General features: G+C 47.8%; 1 protein-coding gene across 1 annotated transcript in view; it reads right to left on the bottom strand.

Moving 5' to 3' along the window:
- The window catches only part of C3 (complement C3), a 63,683-nt gene that overhangs the window by 20,732 nt on the left and 25,639 nt on the right, over positions 1 to 17,312 (bottom strand). Inside the window, exons 17-25 of the mRNA XM_029584745.1 lie at positions 14,633 to 14,827; positions 14,424 to 14,535; positions 14,245 to 14,330; positions 12,954 to 13,093; positions 9,904 to 10,116; positions 6,297 to 6,363; positions 5,103 to 5,189; positions 2,806 to 3,009; positions 1,498 to 1,573 (exon numbers count right to left, since the gene is read on the bottom strand). Of these exons, the coding sequence (XP_029440605.1) occupies positions 1,498 to 1,573; positions 2,806 to 3,009; positions 5,103 to 5,189; positions 6,297 to 6,363; positions 9,904 to 10,116; positions 12,954 to 13,093; positions 14,245 to 14,330; positions 14,424 to 14,535; positions 14,633 to 14,827 (1,180 nt within the window). The remainder of the gene's footprint in view (positions 1 to 1,497; positions 1,574 to 2,805; positions 3,010 to 5,102; positions 5,190 to 6,296; positions 6,364 to 9,903; positions 10,117 to 12,953; positions 13,094 to 14,244; positions 14,331 to 14,423; positions 14,536 to 14,632; positions 14,828 to 17,312) is intronic.

Raw genomic sequence — 17,312 nt, 5'->3', positions numbered from 1 at the left:
GTTGCATTGCATTTCTATTTTGCGTTTTATCATTTTGCCGTGATTCTCTTGTTCCCGGCCTGGAGCCGGGAAACAGGACTCTTCTAGATAAATAAATAAAATACACCTGTGAGATACTTTTGCCCTGCTTAAATGCACGGCTGCCTTATCTTTCAAAAACCTCCTAGAGGTACGGGAGTAAAGACGCAGAGTGCACACTTGGCTGTTTCCGAGAGCTGACTTAGATGCTGGAAAACATTCCCATAGCTTTGAAAACTTCATACAGACATATACTCCCCCATAGCACCTGAAAACTTAACCCTCAGATATTTCTGAGCTTCCACATCATTAGCCTGCGCTGGAAACCCTTCAGGGCAGTCTGAGGAGCACATCAGCGTATCCCTATCACGCAGCAGCAGCACCATACATACATACATATACACATACATACATATATACATATAAATATACATACATAAATATACATACATATGTACACATACATACATATATACATATAAATATGCATACATACATATACATACATATATATATATACATACATATATACATACATATATACATACATACATACAAGCCTACGCAGTTAGGACATATTATACAGACCTAACCCTCAGATAGAGAGAGACATCTTATGTGCATGCTGCGGTTTCCGGATATTTCTGGGCTTCCACATCATTAGCCTGTGCTGGAAACCCTTCAGGGCAGTCTGAGGAGCACATCAGCGTATCCCTATCACGCAGCAGCAGCACCATACATACATACATATACACATACATACATATATACATATAAATATACATACATAAATATACATACATATGTACACATACATACATATATACATATAAATATGCATACATACATATACATACATATATATATATACATACATATATACATACATATATACATACATACATACAAGCCTACGCAGTTAGGACATATTATACAGACCTAACCCTCAGATAGAGAGAGACATCTTATGTGCATGCTGCGGTTTCCGGATATTTCTGGGCTTCCACATCATTAGCCTGTGCTGGAAACCCTTCAGGGCAGTCTGAGGAGCACATCAGCGTATCCCTATCACGCAGCAGCAGCACCATACATACATACATATACACATACATACATATATACATATAAATATACATACATAAATATACATACATATGTACACATACATACATATATACATATAAATATGCATACATACATATACATACATATATATATATACATACATATATACATACATATATACATACATACATACAAGCCTACACAGTTAGGACATATTATACAGACCTAACCCTCAGATAGAGAGAGACATCTTATGTGCATGCTGCGGTTTCCGGATATTTCTGGGCTTCCACATCATTAGCCTGTGCTGGAAACCCTTCAGGGCAGTCTGAGGAGCACATCAGCGTATCCCTATCACGCAGCAGCACCGTTCATACAAGCCTACGCAGTTAGGACATATCATACAGACATTACCAGGTGCTTGATGCCCGTTCTTTGAAGGCTGCGTAGGAGTTGTCGGCTTTACGATAAACCAGTTGCTGCGTGTATCCTTAAAAAAATAAAAGCAGTATTATATTCAAAATTGTGCTGAGAAGGAGCTGACGGTGAGGAAGACAGGGTGTATTAGGATTAGGCAGCGAGAACCCAAGTCACTTAGATGTACGTGTCGGGGACTCAGAGCAGGCGTCATGATTTATAGCTTAGACCTGCGCATGTCTGTGTACTGTACACAGTATAAATCCTCTTCCTCAGACCCAGTTACTCAGGACTATAATGTTCGACCGGTCACCTCTGACCGTCCACACTCACCCTGGATGCCGCTGACCCTCCCTGACACTCCTGGACCTCTGCATAGTGGGAGAACCACTGTGGCTAGCTCACGTGTGCAAGACATGGAGGCTTCTCACGGGCCTCGTGACAGCCGCACGGGAGGATGACGTTAGTGTGGGCCTGGGGATTTAAACCCCCAGCCTCTCTCCTCGACACTGCCTCCTCCTCCTGCACTGCAGTGCATGCTGCTACCTCTCTCTGCCTCATCTCGTTTCCACACAGCGTCATTGCCTACCTGCCTTGCCCTGCCTCTCTGTAGGCTTGCTCTGTCCACCTGCCTGTGTCGTGGGCCCCCTGGTGTCTTGCTTGTTGTGTCCATCTGTCCGTGGCTCATTCCTGCTACTGACCTCTGCTACTGACACTGACCACTCTCTTCTGGACTGCTGCCATCCATGACTGCTACTGCTGTCTCAACTCTGTATTAGAGCTACTTGCAGGACTCTCGCCTAAATGTCTATCAGTCCCTCAGCTCCTGCTCCCAGCCTGAGAATCAGGTGATACAGGAAGGAAGGAGCTCTGCCTATCAGTCCCTCAGTGCAAGAAAACGAGGGTATAGCTGGATGCTTAGATTGGATAACGATAATTAAAGATCAGAAGCCGTCAATTCCAAAGTATTAAGGGAAAGGTAATTCAATAAACAGAGGCAGATGGTTGCACAAGGATGGTCATAAAAGTTATCGAAGAGGCCTGGGTAGTCAACCAGCAGCGACGGCAGTCAACCAGAAACCAAGAACCAGCGCTAGAGCTAAAATCCAGTGTCCACAGATGGCCGGCAAAGATACGTACAGAGCGTAATCCATCAGAGCAACGTAGGAGCCCTACAGCCACAAGTTGTACTTCTTGTACAAACAGCACAGCTCCCGTAGAGACAAACTACATATCATCTGTGCACTGATTCACGTTTTCTATCGCCTGGAGAAAAAAGATATGTTACTTTAAAAAGAGCATTACCCTGCTGGATATATTTGATGCACTCGGTTCTGCGATTCACGCCAAGCTTTTCCCACTGCCCCGTGTTGTCCAGGTAATGTGCAGTTATGACCGCCGGGGTCATGGAGATCATGTTCTGCTCCCCACAGCCGGAGGGAACTTGAATGAGGTGCTTCAGGTTAGTCCCGTCGATGGAGTTCTCAACCATCAGCGTGACCGGGCTTCCTGTTTAATGGATGGAAAAGAAATCAGATAAATTACTGCGAGCGGTGAAGCGAGCGGTTATAAATACATTTTTTTTCAAAACGATTATTGCCACAGTGAATCCTCAAAAATTCAAGAGCAATGAAAAAGGTGACGGAATGGACTGTCGGTGGAGGGGCCGGTGACAAAAACCAGAACAGAATTCAAGAAAACCCGGGCTGAGCAGCGAGGATCTCTAGCGGCAAGATGATGTGAAGACCAGGAACATCTCAGGTCTCTGGCACGAGATAGAGAGAACTGAATCAGCCTAATCCTCCTTGCCTGCTCTCGTATTCTACAAGAGAGCTAGGAAAAGAATTGCAAACAGTCCACCCATCACTCCTCCTTGGGCAGAGGCCAGGGGAGAAGTGATAAAACAAATGGGAAGAGAGAGGAAGGCACAGTTTAGCATAGGTTAGTCAAGTTCGTATCATCAGCCCAGCAGAAACCAAATGGATTGGGGTCCTGACAGGTTGGACGGGGCTGGGCACTTCCCAGAAAAGGCCTGGGGACCTAGGGATCTGAATATTAAGGCAACAGCCTCACTAGTGTTTTCGATTATTACAAAGCTAGATGCTGACGACATGTGGGGAGGAGGGGAAGGCATGGGTGCTGGATTAAATATGGGATCTTGTCCGCTCTTCTACTCTGTTTTCTCTTCCTGATTGGTTCTTTGTCATTCAAAGTGATGCGGATAAGGAGTGATATCCTACAGTCAGTCATACTGCTACTGCTAGCAGCTGAGAGATTTTCCATGTGGAGATTGACTTGGATAAGATCCTACAGGCGGTCATGCTAATAGAGCTAGCAGCTGGGAGATATCCTGGGGAGATATTGACTTGGATAAGGAGAGAGATCCTACAGGAGATCCATGCTTATAGAGCTAGCAGCTGGGAGATATCCCTGGGGCGATATTGACTTGGATAAGGAGAGAGACCCTACAGGAGGTCCATGCTTATAGAGCTAGCAGCTGGGAGATATCCCTGGGGCGATATTGACTTGGATAAGGAAATGAGATCCTACAGGTGGTTATGCTTATAGAGCTAGCAGCTGGGAGATATCCTGGGGAAAGATTGACTTGGATAAGGAGAGAGATCCTACAGGAGGTCCATGCTTATAGAGCTAGCAGCTGGGAGATATCCTGGGGAGAGATTGACTTGGATAAGGAAATGAGATCCTACAGGCGGTTATGCTTATAGAGCTAGCAGCTGGGAGATTTTCCATGGGGAGATTGACTTGGATAAGATCCTACAGGCGGTCATGCTAATAGAGCTAGCAGCTGGGAGATATCCTGGGGAGATATTGACTTGGATAAGGAGAGAGATCCTACAGGAGATCCATGCTTATAGAGCTAGCAGCTGGGAGATATCCCTGGGGAGATATTGACTTGGATAAGGAAATGAGATCCTACAGGTGGTTATGCTTATAGAGCTAGCAGCTGGGAGATATCCTGGGGAAAGATTGACTTGGATAAGGAGAGAGATCTTACAGGAAATCCATGCTTATAGAGCTAGCAGCTGGGAGATATCCCTGGGGAGAGATTGACTTGGATAAGGAGAGAGACCCTACAGGAGGTCCATGCTTATAGAGCTAGCAGCTGGGAGATATCCCTGGGGAGAGACTGACTTGGATAAGGAGAGAGATCCTACAAGTGGTCATCCTTATAGAGCTAGCAGCTGGGAGATATACCTGAGGAGAGATTGACTTGGATAAGAAGAGAGATCCTACAGGAGATCCATGCTTATAGAGCTAGCAGCTGGGAGATATCCCTGGGGAGATATTGACTTGGATAAGGAAATGAGATCCTACAGACGGTCATGCTTATAGAGCTAGCAGCTGGGAGATATCCCTGGGGAGAGATTGACTTGGATAAGGAGAGAGATCCTACAGGAGGTCCATGCTTATAGAGCTAGCAGTTTGGAGAGATCCCGAGGGATGTGTCAATTGGTCTTTTTCTGCTGTAATCTGCTATGGAGCGAAACCTCCCCCGTGCTTTCTTTCAGTTAGCTAAGGGAAATTATCGGGCACTGGGATTTCTCCTGCTCCCTGCGAGGATGTAGCTGGGAGGCTCTTACCCTGCACGCTGACGATGGTCTCGGTTTCTGTTTTTGGAACGATATCTTTCAGTTGCGGTGCAGTGATTTTCTCCACTTGGACTCCATCTGAAAGAGAAGAGGACGGCACTTTAGCGAGGGTCTTAAGACACCGACGTGGTCACCAGCTTGGCTCCCGAGGATATGGATTTTAGATTTAATTTCTCGCCTGACCCTGCAGGGCTTTGTGACGCTAAGGGCCATGACCCGAGCATGCAGACAAGGAATGGCCCCCTCCTTCCAGGCCCAGTGCTAGTGTCCCATCCCCCCCACCCGAGCAGATGCAGGAGCGACGTCACCAGAAATCCAGGTGTGCACCACAAAGATTCCAGAAGATATTCTTCAGGTTTGGGCAAAACTCTTCCCATCCCTCCAGAATTTCTTCTGGGTGTCTTGTAAATAGTCTGTCGCCATTTGAAGATGTGTGCAATGCGCAGCTGTCTCTGGCCACCGTCCTGAAAAAATCAGGCGACGTCTTCTCTTTCTCCACTTGGTGTGTTTTATGCTCCCTGACTGGGCTGGGCAATTTCAAAAGGGTTTTTTTTTTTTTCCCTAGCTAAATTCCCCAGGCCTCAAAAATTGCTCTGCGCTGAGAGCCAGGCCTGGATTTAGCTGTCAGCAACTGCCCAGGCAGCAAGAAATGTTGGAGGTCAAAGAGGAGCCTGGATCCTGGCCTGCTTAAGAGCCAAGGGCTGGCACAGCTTCCACCGTGACCCCCCCCCCTGCCTAGGGGGCGCCAGTTTCTTAAATCCGGTCCTGCTCTGTGACCTCCCAGCGTGCAAATCTCAGGGGCAGGACCGGGGGAGGCAGAGCACGCACGGGGCATTTCATGTGCAGGGAGTTTTCCCTTCTGAAAACGGTCCCTGCGGCTCTGGCAAACGTCCTCAGCAAATTCAAAACTGCCCCCGGGACTGAATTTTCCAAATGGATTGAACCCAGCTGACAGCACCCAGGCCCTTCCACAGCACGTGCACACCTTCAGCCCCGGCTGCAAGGACGACTTCCCTCCCCTGTGATTAGGCAGAGGGTGAAAAAAATAACATGCAGGCCCTCGCACCCACTGGGAACAAACTTTCCTTTAAACCCTGGTGTCTGTTTCTAAATTGCCTGACGAGTCTCGGCCCTTTCCTGCATCTAAACTCTCAGGCAGGTAGATCTTTAGCTCACAGCACACACCTTGTCCTTTCTCGACTGGATCCAAGGCAACAGCTTTTATTGTTTTTGATATTTTCATTCCTTCTGCCTAAAAGAAAGAGAAAGAAGAGGAATAAAAGAAAAAACACCTTCCATGGGGGCAGGGGAGATGCCTGAGAAGTGTGAGCAGGAATAGACACCAGAAGCAATCAGTGCCGCAGGACAGTGACCTCACAGTCAGTCGGGATTCCTGGATAACCACAATGTCTACGCATGAGACAGATTTCCCATATACTGCCTCAATCATATGCAAATCTATCTCATACATACTCATTGTGAATATCCTGAAATGCAGACTGGCTGGGGAATTCTCCGGGATGAGATTGGGGCTACAGCTCTAGAGATGACGGATCTTCTGGGACGAGGTAAAGGTCTACAGCTCTAGAGATGACGGATCTTCTGGGACGAGGTTAAGGTCTACAGCTCTAGAGATGGAGGATCTTCTGGGACGAGGTTAAGGTCTACAGCTCTAGAGATGGAGGATCTTCTGGGACGAGGTTAAGGTCTACAGCTCTAGAGATGGAGGATCTTCTGGGACGAGGTTAAGGTCTACAGCTCTAGAGATGGAGGATCTTCTGGGACGAGGTTAAGCTCTACAGCTCTAGACATGGAGGATCTTCTGGGACGAGGTTAAGCTGTACAGCTCTAGAAGTGGAGGATCCTCTGGACAAGGTTGGGGACTAGAGCTCTAGAGATGGAGAATCATAAGGACTACAGTTCTAGAAGTGGAGGATTCTCTGAAAGAGGTTGGGGACTAGAGCTCTAGAAAGACAATTTGCAAAGTCATTTCCCCAGTAAACTGGCCTAGCTAAAAGCTACCCTCCTCAATCCAGCTACAAATATGTATGGAGTTGTTCCAGATCCCATGTACTGTTAGACAGATTAAAGAGAGACATTTCTGGGGATGTGTTTAGGATGGGGAAGGAAAACAATACTTATATATTTGATCATTTGATTTTCAAAACTGCAGGTGCACGTTTTCACCCCGCAAGCAGCCGTATGCACAAATAGGAGATACAATCAGTTTTAGTGTGCAGACTCTATGATCACTAATTGTCACCAAGGAACTACCTGAATAATTTCTCTTGGAAAATTAGTGACAGAGTGCGCAAGGTAAAAGCACCCACGTGCTTTACAAAAACCTTGGGTCATAGCACATTGGTCCCTAAAATAGTGGATCGACCCTGTCACCCGATATCCCAGACACAGGACTTCTGGGATGAAGGATGATCGCGTTGCTCAAACCTCTAGTCAATCAGGTTTTCAGCTACCCCTAATGAGTCGGCATTAGTTATCTGCAAACGTCTGCAGCCCTGGCCTTAACTTTTAGTCCTATTGGATGGATGGGCTCTGCAGCGGAGGCAGAGCCGGATTTAAGTTGCCAGTGCCTATAGGCAATGTGGGGAAGGGTTTGTCTGTATCTCCCCCTCCCCCCCCCCCCCACGGGACAGAAGGCAATTCTTTTCCCATGCCAGCGCTCAAATACTTCTCCCATGGCATCCCCTCTGTGTCGTGGCACTGGTCCCACCACAGAAGCAGGAGCAGCAAGCAGAGCCGGAAAATTCAGTGCGGAGCCTCCTGCAACCTTCAGGGCGGTCACTGGCTGTGCCACTAACCTCGCCCCCCTCTTCCCCGTGCAAGGCACTGGGGGTGTCGCAGATGCCAGCGCCTGTGCCCAGTTTCCTGGCTCTGCTTGCTGAAGCTGCTTCTGGTGTGGGGCCGCTGCGTGACACAGAGGGTACGGGGGAGTGACGTTAGACGTGGCAGGACTAGAGTTACGTTCAGGAAAGGAATTAACCGTATTCAACGTGTTTTGCGGTATCGTTTTAAACGAAGGTCCAAAAAAAAACCCAACAAACGGGAAACTGATCCAATATTGCAGTATCGAGCAAGACAAGAGGATCAGTGAACACCAGGGGTTCTGTATTTAGCACAGAACAACCACCTTTCCGGTCTGCATGGGAGCAAGAAGTTGTTTTTAGTTTGGCAGGACAGCGTTTTTTTCACACTCGGTGCTTTATGCCTCTATTTTCAAATGTGTCTGGCTCCATCCACATTCCCGTATGCCGTATTTATTATTTATTTTTTTAAGTCATTCCTTTTTATATATATATATTTTTTAAAAGTTATTCTTCATGTCTGATTTTTTCTGCATTAAAATGCAGCGGGACAAAATCAACATGACAGCACTTTTATGGTTAATTGCTTCATGAAGATATAGTAGTAGTATATGTTATTTTATTTTTTTTTGTTTTACATTAAGCCCCTGTCTGCATGTCAGTATCTTAATGATTAGTTGTTTCAGTGCACTTCTTTTTTAACTCTAGATAGACAACCATGTGATTCTTTGTTTCAAATTTTTACTTTGTCTCAGTAACTGGTTACAATGTATTATAATATTACAATACTCAATGTTTGTCTTGAAGGTAATTGTTTAAGCATTTCTTAAGAGGCTGAACACCACAGGCAATACACATAATAGGTATATCAAAGTTGTTCAATCATATATGGATTTATATATGGGCACGTATGTAGTCATGTTTTTTTAATCTTTTGACACTTTTATATAAGGAGTATCTCTTTAGCTATTCTAGTTAACTAATTAGACCATGATAGAATGTAGGTGTCATTCAGTGTTGTCTTGCGTTAATAATTATGTTTGTGGTTTTGATTTTATATAATTTATATAATTTCAATATCTATGTTTGGTGTATATGTTTTTATTCACATTTATACGTTTTAATACGTGATTATATTTGTTTTGTTCTGTCAGCCCCTGAAGCAGCTCAAAGAGCGAAACTCGGCCTGAGTCGGGCTTCTTATGATGTTCTGTGCTAAATATTAAAGAACTCCTGGTGTTCACTGATCCTCTTGTCTTGGTCATTTTAAATGAATGCACATCCCTATCGAACAAGTCTTGTGTTGGATCCTCCAGAACCTCTCTGAGCTTCCTCAGCATCCAACTGCATTTAACAATCTTCAGCAGCAAACTTTACAAACTTACATCCTCCAGCTGGGTCAGCGTTGGGACGTTATAGCACACGCCCCAGAATCCAATGCAAGCGCCTGTCCCAGAATCCAATGCAAGCGCGTGCCCCAGAATCCAATGCAAGCGCCTGTCCCAGAATCCAATGCAAGCGCCTGCCCCAGAATCCAATGCAAGCGCCTGCCCCAGAATCCAATGCAAGCGCCTGTCCCAAAATCCAATGCAAGCGCGTGCCCCAGAATCCAATGCAAGCGCCTGTCCCAGAATCCAATGCAAGCGCCTGCCCCAGAATCCAATGCAAGCGCCTGTCCCAGAATCCAATGCAAGCGCCTGCCCCAGAATCCAATGCAAGCGCCTGTCCCAGAATCCAATGCAAGCGCGTGCCCCAGAATCCAATGCAAGCGCCTGTCCCAGAATCCAATGCAAGCGCCTGCCCCAGAATCCAATGCAAGCACCTGCCCCAGAATCCAATGCAAGCGCCTGCCCCAGAATCCAATGCCAGCGCGTGCCCCAGAATCCAATGCAAGCGCCTGCCCCAGAATCCAATGCAAGCGCCTACCCCAGAATACCTGTCGCATCATTTCTAATACTTGGGCTACTTACCACAACCTTCAGCGGTTTCTTCACACCATCACTAAGTAAACTACCATACACCGCAGCCTTCACTTCAATTTCATGGGTCCCTAGATGCAGAGGGACGATGATATAAGGTATAACACGGGAGGATTGCTGTTTCATGTCGAATTCTTGCCTAAATTTTTTTCTTGCAGTGGAAGCACTACAGAAGGCTTCATTGTACATCAAATCCACTCGAACCTGCAGAGAAAACGGAGAGAGAGAGAAAGTGAGAATTGTTAGACAAGAACTCTGCAGACGAAAGACCTTTAAGGTGGGTGTGGTGCAATCCAAAGAGAAATCCGATTCCCACAAGGAAACTAAGTGAGATCAATCCCGGTAAAAGCTGAACCTATTGAAAACACCTTCTCTTAGTTACTGCAAATAAACTGGCGATCTGCTCTACAGACTGAATCTGGGATTAAATAGTTAGAAAGGCAGGCAAAAAACAGAGGTTTGTGTGTTTCCATCAAGCCCTCATCCTGTACATAAGAACATAAGAAGTGCCGGGTCACACCCAGGACCCATCGAGCCCCTCATCCCGTACATAAGAACATAAGAAGTGCCGGGTCACACCCAGGACCCATCGAGCCCCTCATCCCGTACATAAGAACATAAGAAGTGCCGGGTCACACCCAGGACCCATCGAGCCCCTCATCCTGTACATAAGAACATAAGAAGTGCCGGGTCACACCCAGGACCCATCGAGCCCCTCATCCTGTACATAAGAACATAAGAAGTGCCGGGTCACACCCAGGACCCATCGAGCCCCTCATCCCGTACATAAGAACATGAGAAGTGCCGTGCCGGGTCACACCCAGGACCCATCGAGCCCCTCATCCTGTACATAAGAACATAAGAAGTGCCGGGTCACACCCAGGACCCATCGAGCCCCTCATCCCGTACATAAGAACATAAGAAGTGCCGGGTCACACCCAGGACCCATCGAGCCCCTCATCCGGTACATAAGAACATAAGAAGTGCCGGGTCACACCCAGGACCCATCGAGCCCCTCATCCCGTACATAAGAACATAAGAAGTGCCGGGTCACACCCAGGACCCATCGAGCCCCTCATCCCGTACATAAGAACATAAGAAGTGCCGGGTCACACCCAGGATCCATCGAGCCCCTCATCCCGTACATAAGAACATAAGAAGTGCCGGGTCACACCCAGGACCCATCGAGCCCCTCATCCCGTACATAAGAACATAAGAAGTGCCGGGTCACACCCAGGACCCATCGAGCCCCTCATCCCGTACATAAGAACATAAGAAGTGCCGGGTCACACCCCAGGACCCATCGAGCCCCTCATCCCGTACATAAGAACATAAGAAGTGCCGGGTCACACCCAGGACCCATCGAGCCCCTCATCCCGTACATAAGAACATAAGAAGTGCCGGGTCACACCCAGGACCCATCGAGCCCCTCATCCCGTACATAAGAACATAAGAAGTGCCGGGTCACACCCAGGATCCATCGAGCCCCTCATCCCGTACATAAGAACATAAGAAGTGCCGGGTCACACCCAGGACCCATCGAGCCCCTCATCCTGTACATAAGAACATAAGAAGTGCCGGGTCACACCCAGGACCCATCGAGCCCCTCATCCCGTACATAAGAACATAAGAAGTCCCGGGTCACACCCAGGACCCATCGAGCCCCTCATCCCGTACATAAGAACATAAGAAGTGCCGGGTCACACCCAGGACCCATCGAGCCCCTGATCCCGTACATAAGAACATAAGAAGTGCCGGGTCACACCCAGGACCCATCGAGCCCCTCATCCTGTACATAAGAACATAAGAAGTGCCGGGTCACACCCAGGATCCATCGAGCCCCTCATCCCGTACATAAGAAGTGCCGGGTCACACCCAGGACCCATCGAGCCCCTCATCCCGTACATAAGAACATAAGAAGGGCCGGGTCACACCCAGGACCCATCGAGCCCCTCATCCTGTACATAAGAACATAAGAAGTGCCGTGCCGGGTCACACCCAGGACCCATCGAGCCCCTCATCCCGTACATAAGAACATAAGAAGTCCCGGGTCACACCCAGGACCCATCGAGCCCCTCATCCCGTACATAAGAACATAAGAAGTGCCGGGTCACACCCAGGACCCATCGAGCCCCTCATCCCGTACATAAGAACATAAGAAGTGCCGGGTCACACCCAGGACCCATCGAGCCCCTCATCCCGTACATAAGAACATAAGAAGTGCCGGGTCACACCCAGGACCCATCGAGCCCCTCATCCTGTACATAAGAACATAAGAAGTGCCGGGTCACACCCAGGACCCATCGAGCCCCTCATCCTGTACATAAGAACATTGGAAGTCCAGTGCGGGCTCAGACCCAAGGCCTATTAAGCCCAACATCCTGTCTCTGACAATGGTCAATTTGGGTCTTTGGAAATATCTGTAAGATCTAAAATAGTGACATCCATTCCCTGTTGCAATCTCTAAGTCTACCTGGTTAGTATTGTATAATGGGCCTGTCCCTCAAGACACTTGTGTAAACCATTTTTGATCTTAGCTATACCACTAGCCTTGAACACACCACCCAGCAGCAGATTTCACAGTTTAACTGTGCGTTGACTTAAACGATACTTTCTTAGATCTGCTTTCCTTTCATGGTGCGAGTCCCTAGTCTCAGTTCTATTTCATAGATTATTTCTCTCTTCCTCCATGAAATGGTACTAATCAAAGACAGTTCCACAGATAAAACAGTGTTTGCCCCACAGAAATGAGCTCTTTGCATATTGCCCACCCTCAATGTTAGGGAAATTACTTTCATTGCATAACGCGTGCACCATTGCACACATTGTGGGGGTATTCCTGGGGGTGCGGAGATAGGATGGAGAATGCAACAACCCGCATAGTTTTGCGTTTCTAAAACCACGTGCATTGTTTCGGAGGCGGGGGAAAGCGCTCTTTTCCGTGTGGCTGCGTATTTTCCCTTTCAGAAGTGGTGCAAAGCAGCTGCATAATTTTGAAATTTGTGGCTGGTACGAGGAAACCCAAGGCGAGTCACGCGTACTCTAATTTCATGCTGTGCGTAATTGTAGAGCACGGCTCGGATCTCCACTTGTTCATTCCGCACAACGGAGTAAGGCACTCGGAGGTCAATGAAGAAAGTCTTCAGGACCGTGATTTCGTAGGGATCGGCCACACAGATACCTAAATGGAGAAAGGAGGAAACACAGTCACAAATCCATCTGGGAATGCATCACGCCTAGCATGGCCGGGCACAGATCTCCCACTACGTGAAGTGAGCAGTTGCCTAGGGGCATGTCTTGTCCACCCTACCTTCTCCCATGTCTAGGGTACATCCAACCCTGAGCATGGCAAGCCACCTCAGAGGAAGCTAAAACCATGGGGCATGTTTGCTCTTTCTCTTATTGTTTTCTATTTACAATTCCTTTATTAAGAAAATGTTGAAAATTACAATTTAGGAAAAGCAAGGAGAGCAAATCTTCCATAAAATAAAACAGTATACACGATCTACCTTGTTTTTACATCACATCATAATATCCAATCCTCTTGCTCTGTCTCTTTCAACAGCTACTCTTCCTCTCGCGCCTTCGTTACATAATCTACAGACGCAGCCTGGGCAGGAGATTTGGAAACCTGCAGCACCTCGGTAGCAGATTCTCACACCTTCGCAACGTGTGAGTCCGTGTAATTTGTTTTATTTGGGGGGGGGGGGATTGCATGGAGAGGGGAAACTGCTGCGGGGGAGGAGAGGATGAAGGGTTTCCGGGTCAGGGAAGAAGGAGAGAGGATCAGGGATGGGGAGAAAGATTCAGGGTAGAGAGGGGGAGGAAGGGGTTTTTAGGATCTTGAGGATATCGAATGGGGCAGGAGGAAGGCATCGCTTTCCCAGCTGCCCCATACAATCCCCACTTCCTACCCTTGGTTCTCTCTTCCCACCCCCAGTTCTTTCCTCCCTCCATGCCAGATGCCCTCTCTCTCATTCCCCCATCCCAAGTGTCCATATACAGCCACTCACGTTCCCCCCCTCGCCCCATGCTGATCAGACCAGCAGTAGGTGGCGAGTGCTGGTGCCTTGGGTCCTCCTCCTCCTCCTCTTCTGCCACCAAGGGCATCACAAGAGCTTCGAACCCCATGGGACACTGAGAGTGCTGAGTGATTCACAAGAGCAGAGGAGGTGGACGCGACCTAAGGCACCATCATCACCCTCCGTCATCTACTGCCGGTGCAGGAAGGGGGAGTGGGACCTGCAAAACGCGAGTGGCCAGCCGGCTCTGCTTCTGACTCGGGCTCGGGTTTCATGGCAAGGGCCAGATTTTACAGCCCAGGGCACTCACCTTTGCCTTCTGAGAGGCTCACAGCTAGGACCTCCCAGGTGGTGATGGAATCCTTCAGGAAAACGTTCAAGGTTTTAGTAGAAAGCCTTAAATGAAATGAAGAGGCAATGAATCTTTAGTGATGTCAGATAAAAGAAGTGCCAAGCACGGCGCCAGAAGCGTGAACTGCGCATCCTCACCCGTCCTTATCCGGCGGATCAATCAGGTGCTCCACTCTCCAGAACCAGCTCTCGGGGAACTCCGAACGGGACATGATGTCTCCTTCCGCCATGTATCCCTCGTCAACGTCACCTAAGGGCGCACGAGTTTCAGAGACGCATCAGGCCAAACCTGCCTTTACGTTCTCCAAAGGTTTTCCTACCAAAGATGGCCCCCCAGTTCTACCTACTTCGTCCCAGGATTGTTTCGCCGCGTTTCTTCTCCTCCCGCACTTTCTGGATGTGGGTGCAGCAGTCCAGGAAGGCGGCGACACACTCGGCACCCTCCTGGATGTACTTGGCGCGTTTCTCGCAGCTGTAGCCCATGATGTTCTCTTGCATGCCGTCTTCGCAGCACTTCTTCTGTCTGTCCTTGTACGAGGATGCTGGAATCAACAATCATCAGATAATATAGTGCCTGCTAGCAACCCTTCCTTCCAGGACCTGACTAGCTGTCTGCACATTTTTTTTTTATCCATGTCAGCAACAATTTTTTTTTTAAACCAACAATTTTTGACCACCAGTATTAGCGTAACTTTTCTGTAAATAGCACAGAGGAAAATTTATGTGAGCAAACGTGTAAAGCGCATGAGCGATGCTGCGAAATATATTATGAATGATCGCTCACGTGCTCAGCTTAGAGGGAACTATCCCTGCTAGTATCTTGTTATTATTCAAATGAATTGGGCAAGGGAGGAGCATTCCTTGCATAGGATTGGAGATGGTCTTAAGAGATGGTGTGGGCTTTAAAATGGTCAGTAAATGAGAGAGCAATTAGTCTGGCTAAGTTAGATTTTATAGGGTCCTAACAAGAAAGTGACCATGAGAAATCTAATATGAGCACTCACTGCTATCTATCCAACCTGGAGGAAGTTCATTAAAACATTTATAGTGGATATTGAGCCAGATTGAAAACTTTAGAACACCATTGGGCTAACTCAAAAGATCTAAGCATGTCATTTTTAACAATTAGGCACCTAGATCTGGAAAACTTAGTGACATTGTAACATAGTAATGATGAATGCAGAAAAGGTCCAGAAGGAGCATATCCAGTATCCCCAGCAAGCTTCTTATGGTAGTATCTGCCACTCTGTGCAGGATCTCTCCGTGTTTCTCTCCAGGATAGTAACTGCTGCTCCATGCACTTATGATAAGAGCAGTAACATAAGAACATAAGAAAATGCCATACTGGGTCAGACCAAGGGTCCATCAAGCCCAGCATCCTGTTTCCAACAGTGGCCAATCCAGGCCATAAGAACCTGGCAAGTACCCAAACACTAAGTCTATTCCATGTTACCATTGCTAATGGCAGTGGCTATTCTCTAAGTGAACCTAATAGCAGGTAATGGACTTCTCCTCCAAGAACTTATCCAATCCTTTTTTAAACCCAGCTACACTAACTGCACTAACCACATCCTCTGGCAACAAATTCCATTTGCAATCCATTTGCAATCAAAGCCATGCAACTGTCAAACCCATAGCAATTTAGCGCCCGCAACATCTTTCTGGGTGAGGAGCTTTCTTGATAATTCAGACACAGCTGCTTGACGTTGTTCGCTTTGGGACTTGACTATGGAAGGCATCCTGTGCTTTCCCCCCTATGTCTGCATGTCAGGACCCCCAGACGTTGATAGTCTGACTCCACCCTCCTCCAGCTGCAGGCAAAGCGAGGAAGGATGTTATGTACTAATCCCCAGAGGACGGAGTGAGGTTAAGGTGCTCTGTGCTGATTTCCAGAGGTGGGCACCTAAACTTAGGTAAACAGTGGCAAAGGAAAATGTTGGCGTTTTATTTAGACTCCTATAATAATCAGATGGGAGAGACAATCATCTAAACAAAGGGCTCTAAGAGGTAACTTTACAAAGGGTTTAACCCTCCTAACTTTCAGCTCGATCCAGTAAAGTGTGCTCCGTCGGAGCGCACTGTCACCCTGCTCTGGACGCGTGTTTTCCCTTACCCCTTATTCAGTAAGGGGAGGAAAACACGCGGCCCGCCCGCGGCACCTAATAGCGCCCTCAACATGCAAATGCATGTTGATGGCCCTATTAGGTATTCCCTAGCGATCCAGTAAGTAAAATGTGCAGCCAAGCCGCACATTTTACTCTAAGAAATTAGCGCCGCCCAAAGGTCGGCGCTAATTTCTTCCGGCGCCAGGGAAGTGCACAGAAAAGCAGTAAAAACTGCTTTTCTGTGCACCCTCCGACTTAATATCATAGCGATATTAAGTAGGAGGTCCCCAAAAGTAAAAAAAAGTAAAAAAAAAAATAAAAAAAAATTTTGAATTCGGCCCGCGGCTGTCGGGCCGAAAACCGGACGCTCAATTTTGCCGGCGTCCGGTTTCCGAGCCCGTGGCTGTCAGCGGGCTCGAGAACCGACGCCGGCAAAATTGAGCGTCGGCTGTCAAACCCGCTGACAGCCGCCGCTCCTGACAAAAAGGAGGCGCTAGGGACGCGCTAGTGTCCCTAGCGCCTCCTTTTCCCCGTTTGCACCGCGTCGCCTCATTTAAATACTGGATAGCGCGCACCGGCGAGGGGCCGGTGCGCGCGCCGGGAGAGCGGGCGTTCGTCCGCTCTCCTGCGGACTTTACTGGATCGAGCTGTTTGGGATTTGACCCTTTTGAAAGTTTACAAGGGATGACTGCTAACATCTAGGCTTCTAGTTTCACAGGAGGATCCTGCAAAGTATTAGGGAAGAGAGGGTGGAAGTTAGATGTGTAGCGTTGGTTTTCAGCAAATGGAAGTCTAAGTTTAGGTTGCTAAATTTATTCTCACCTGAAAAGAAGTGCCTAACCTCGGAGCTGAAATGTAGGAGCTCAGCGTATTTTGAATCTCAGCCTCTATGTTCTGTTCAGGACAGGTGCAGCATGGGCAG

This window comes from Rhinatrema bivittatum, chromosome 19, assembly GCF_901001135.1.
Source record: "Rhinatrema bivittatum chromosome 19, aRhiBiv1.1, whole genome shotgun sequence".
In the NCBI taxonomy this organism is placed as follows: domain Eukaryota; kingdom Metazoa; phylum Chordata; class Amphibia; order Gymnophiona; family Rhinatrematidae; genus Rhinatrema; species Rhinatrema bivittatum.
The sequence above is the reverse complement of the archived record's forward strand: the minus strand, read 5'-3'. Positions and strand labels throughout refer to the sequence as shown.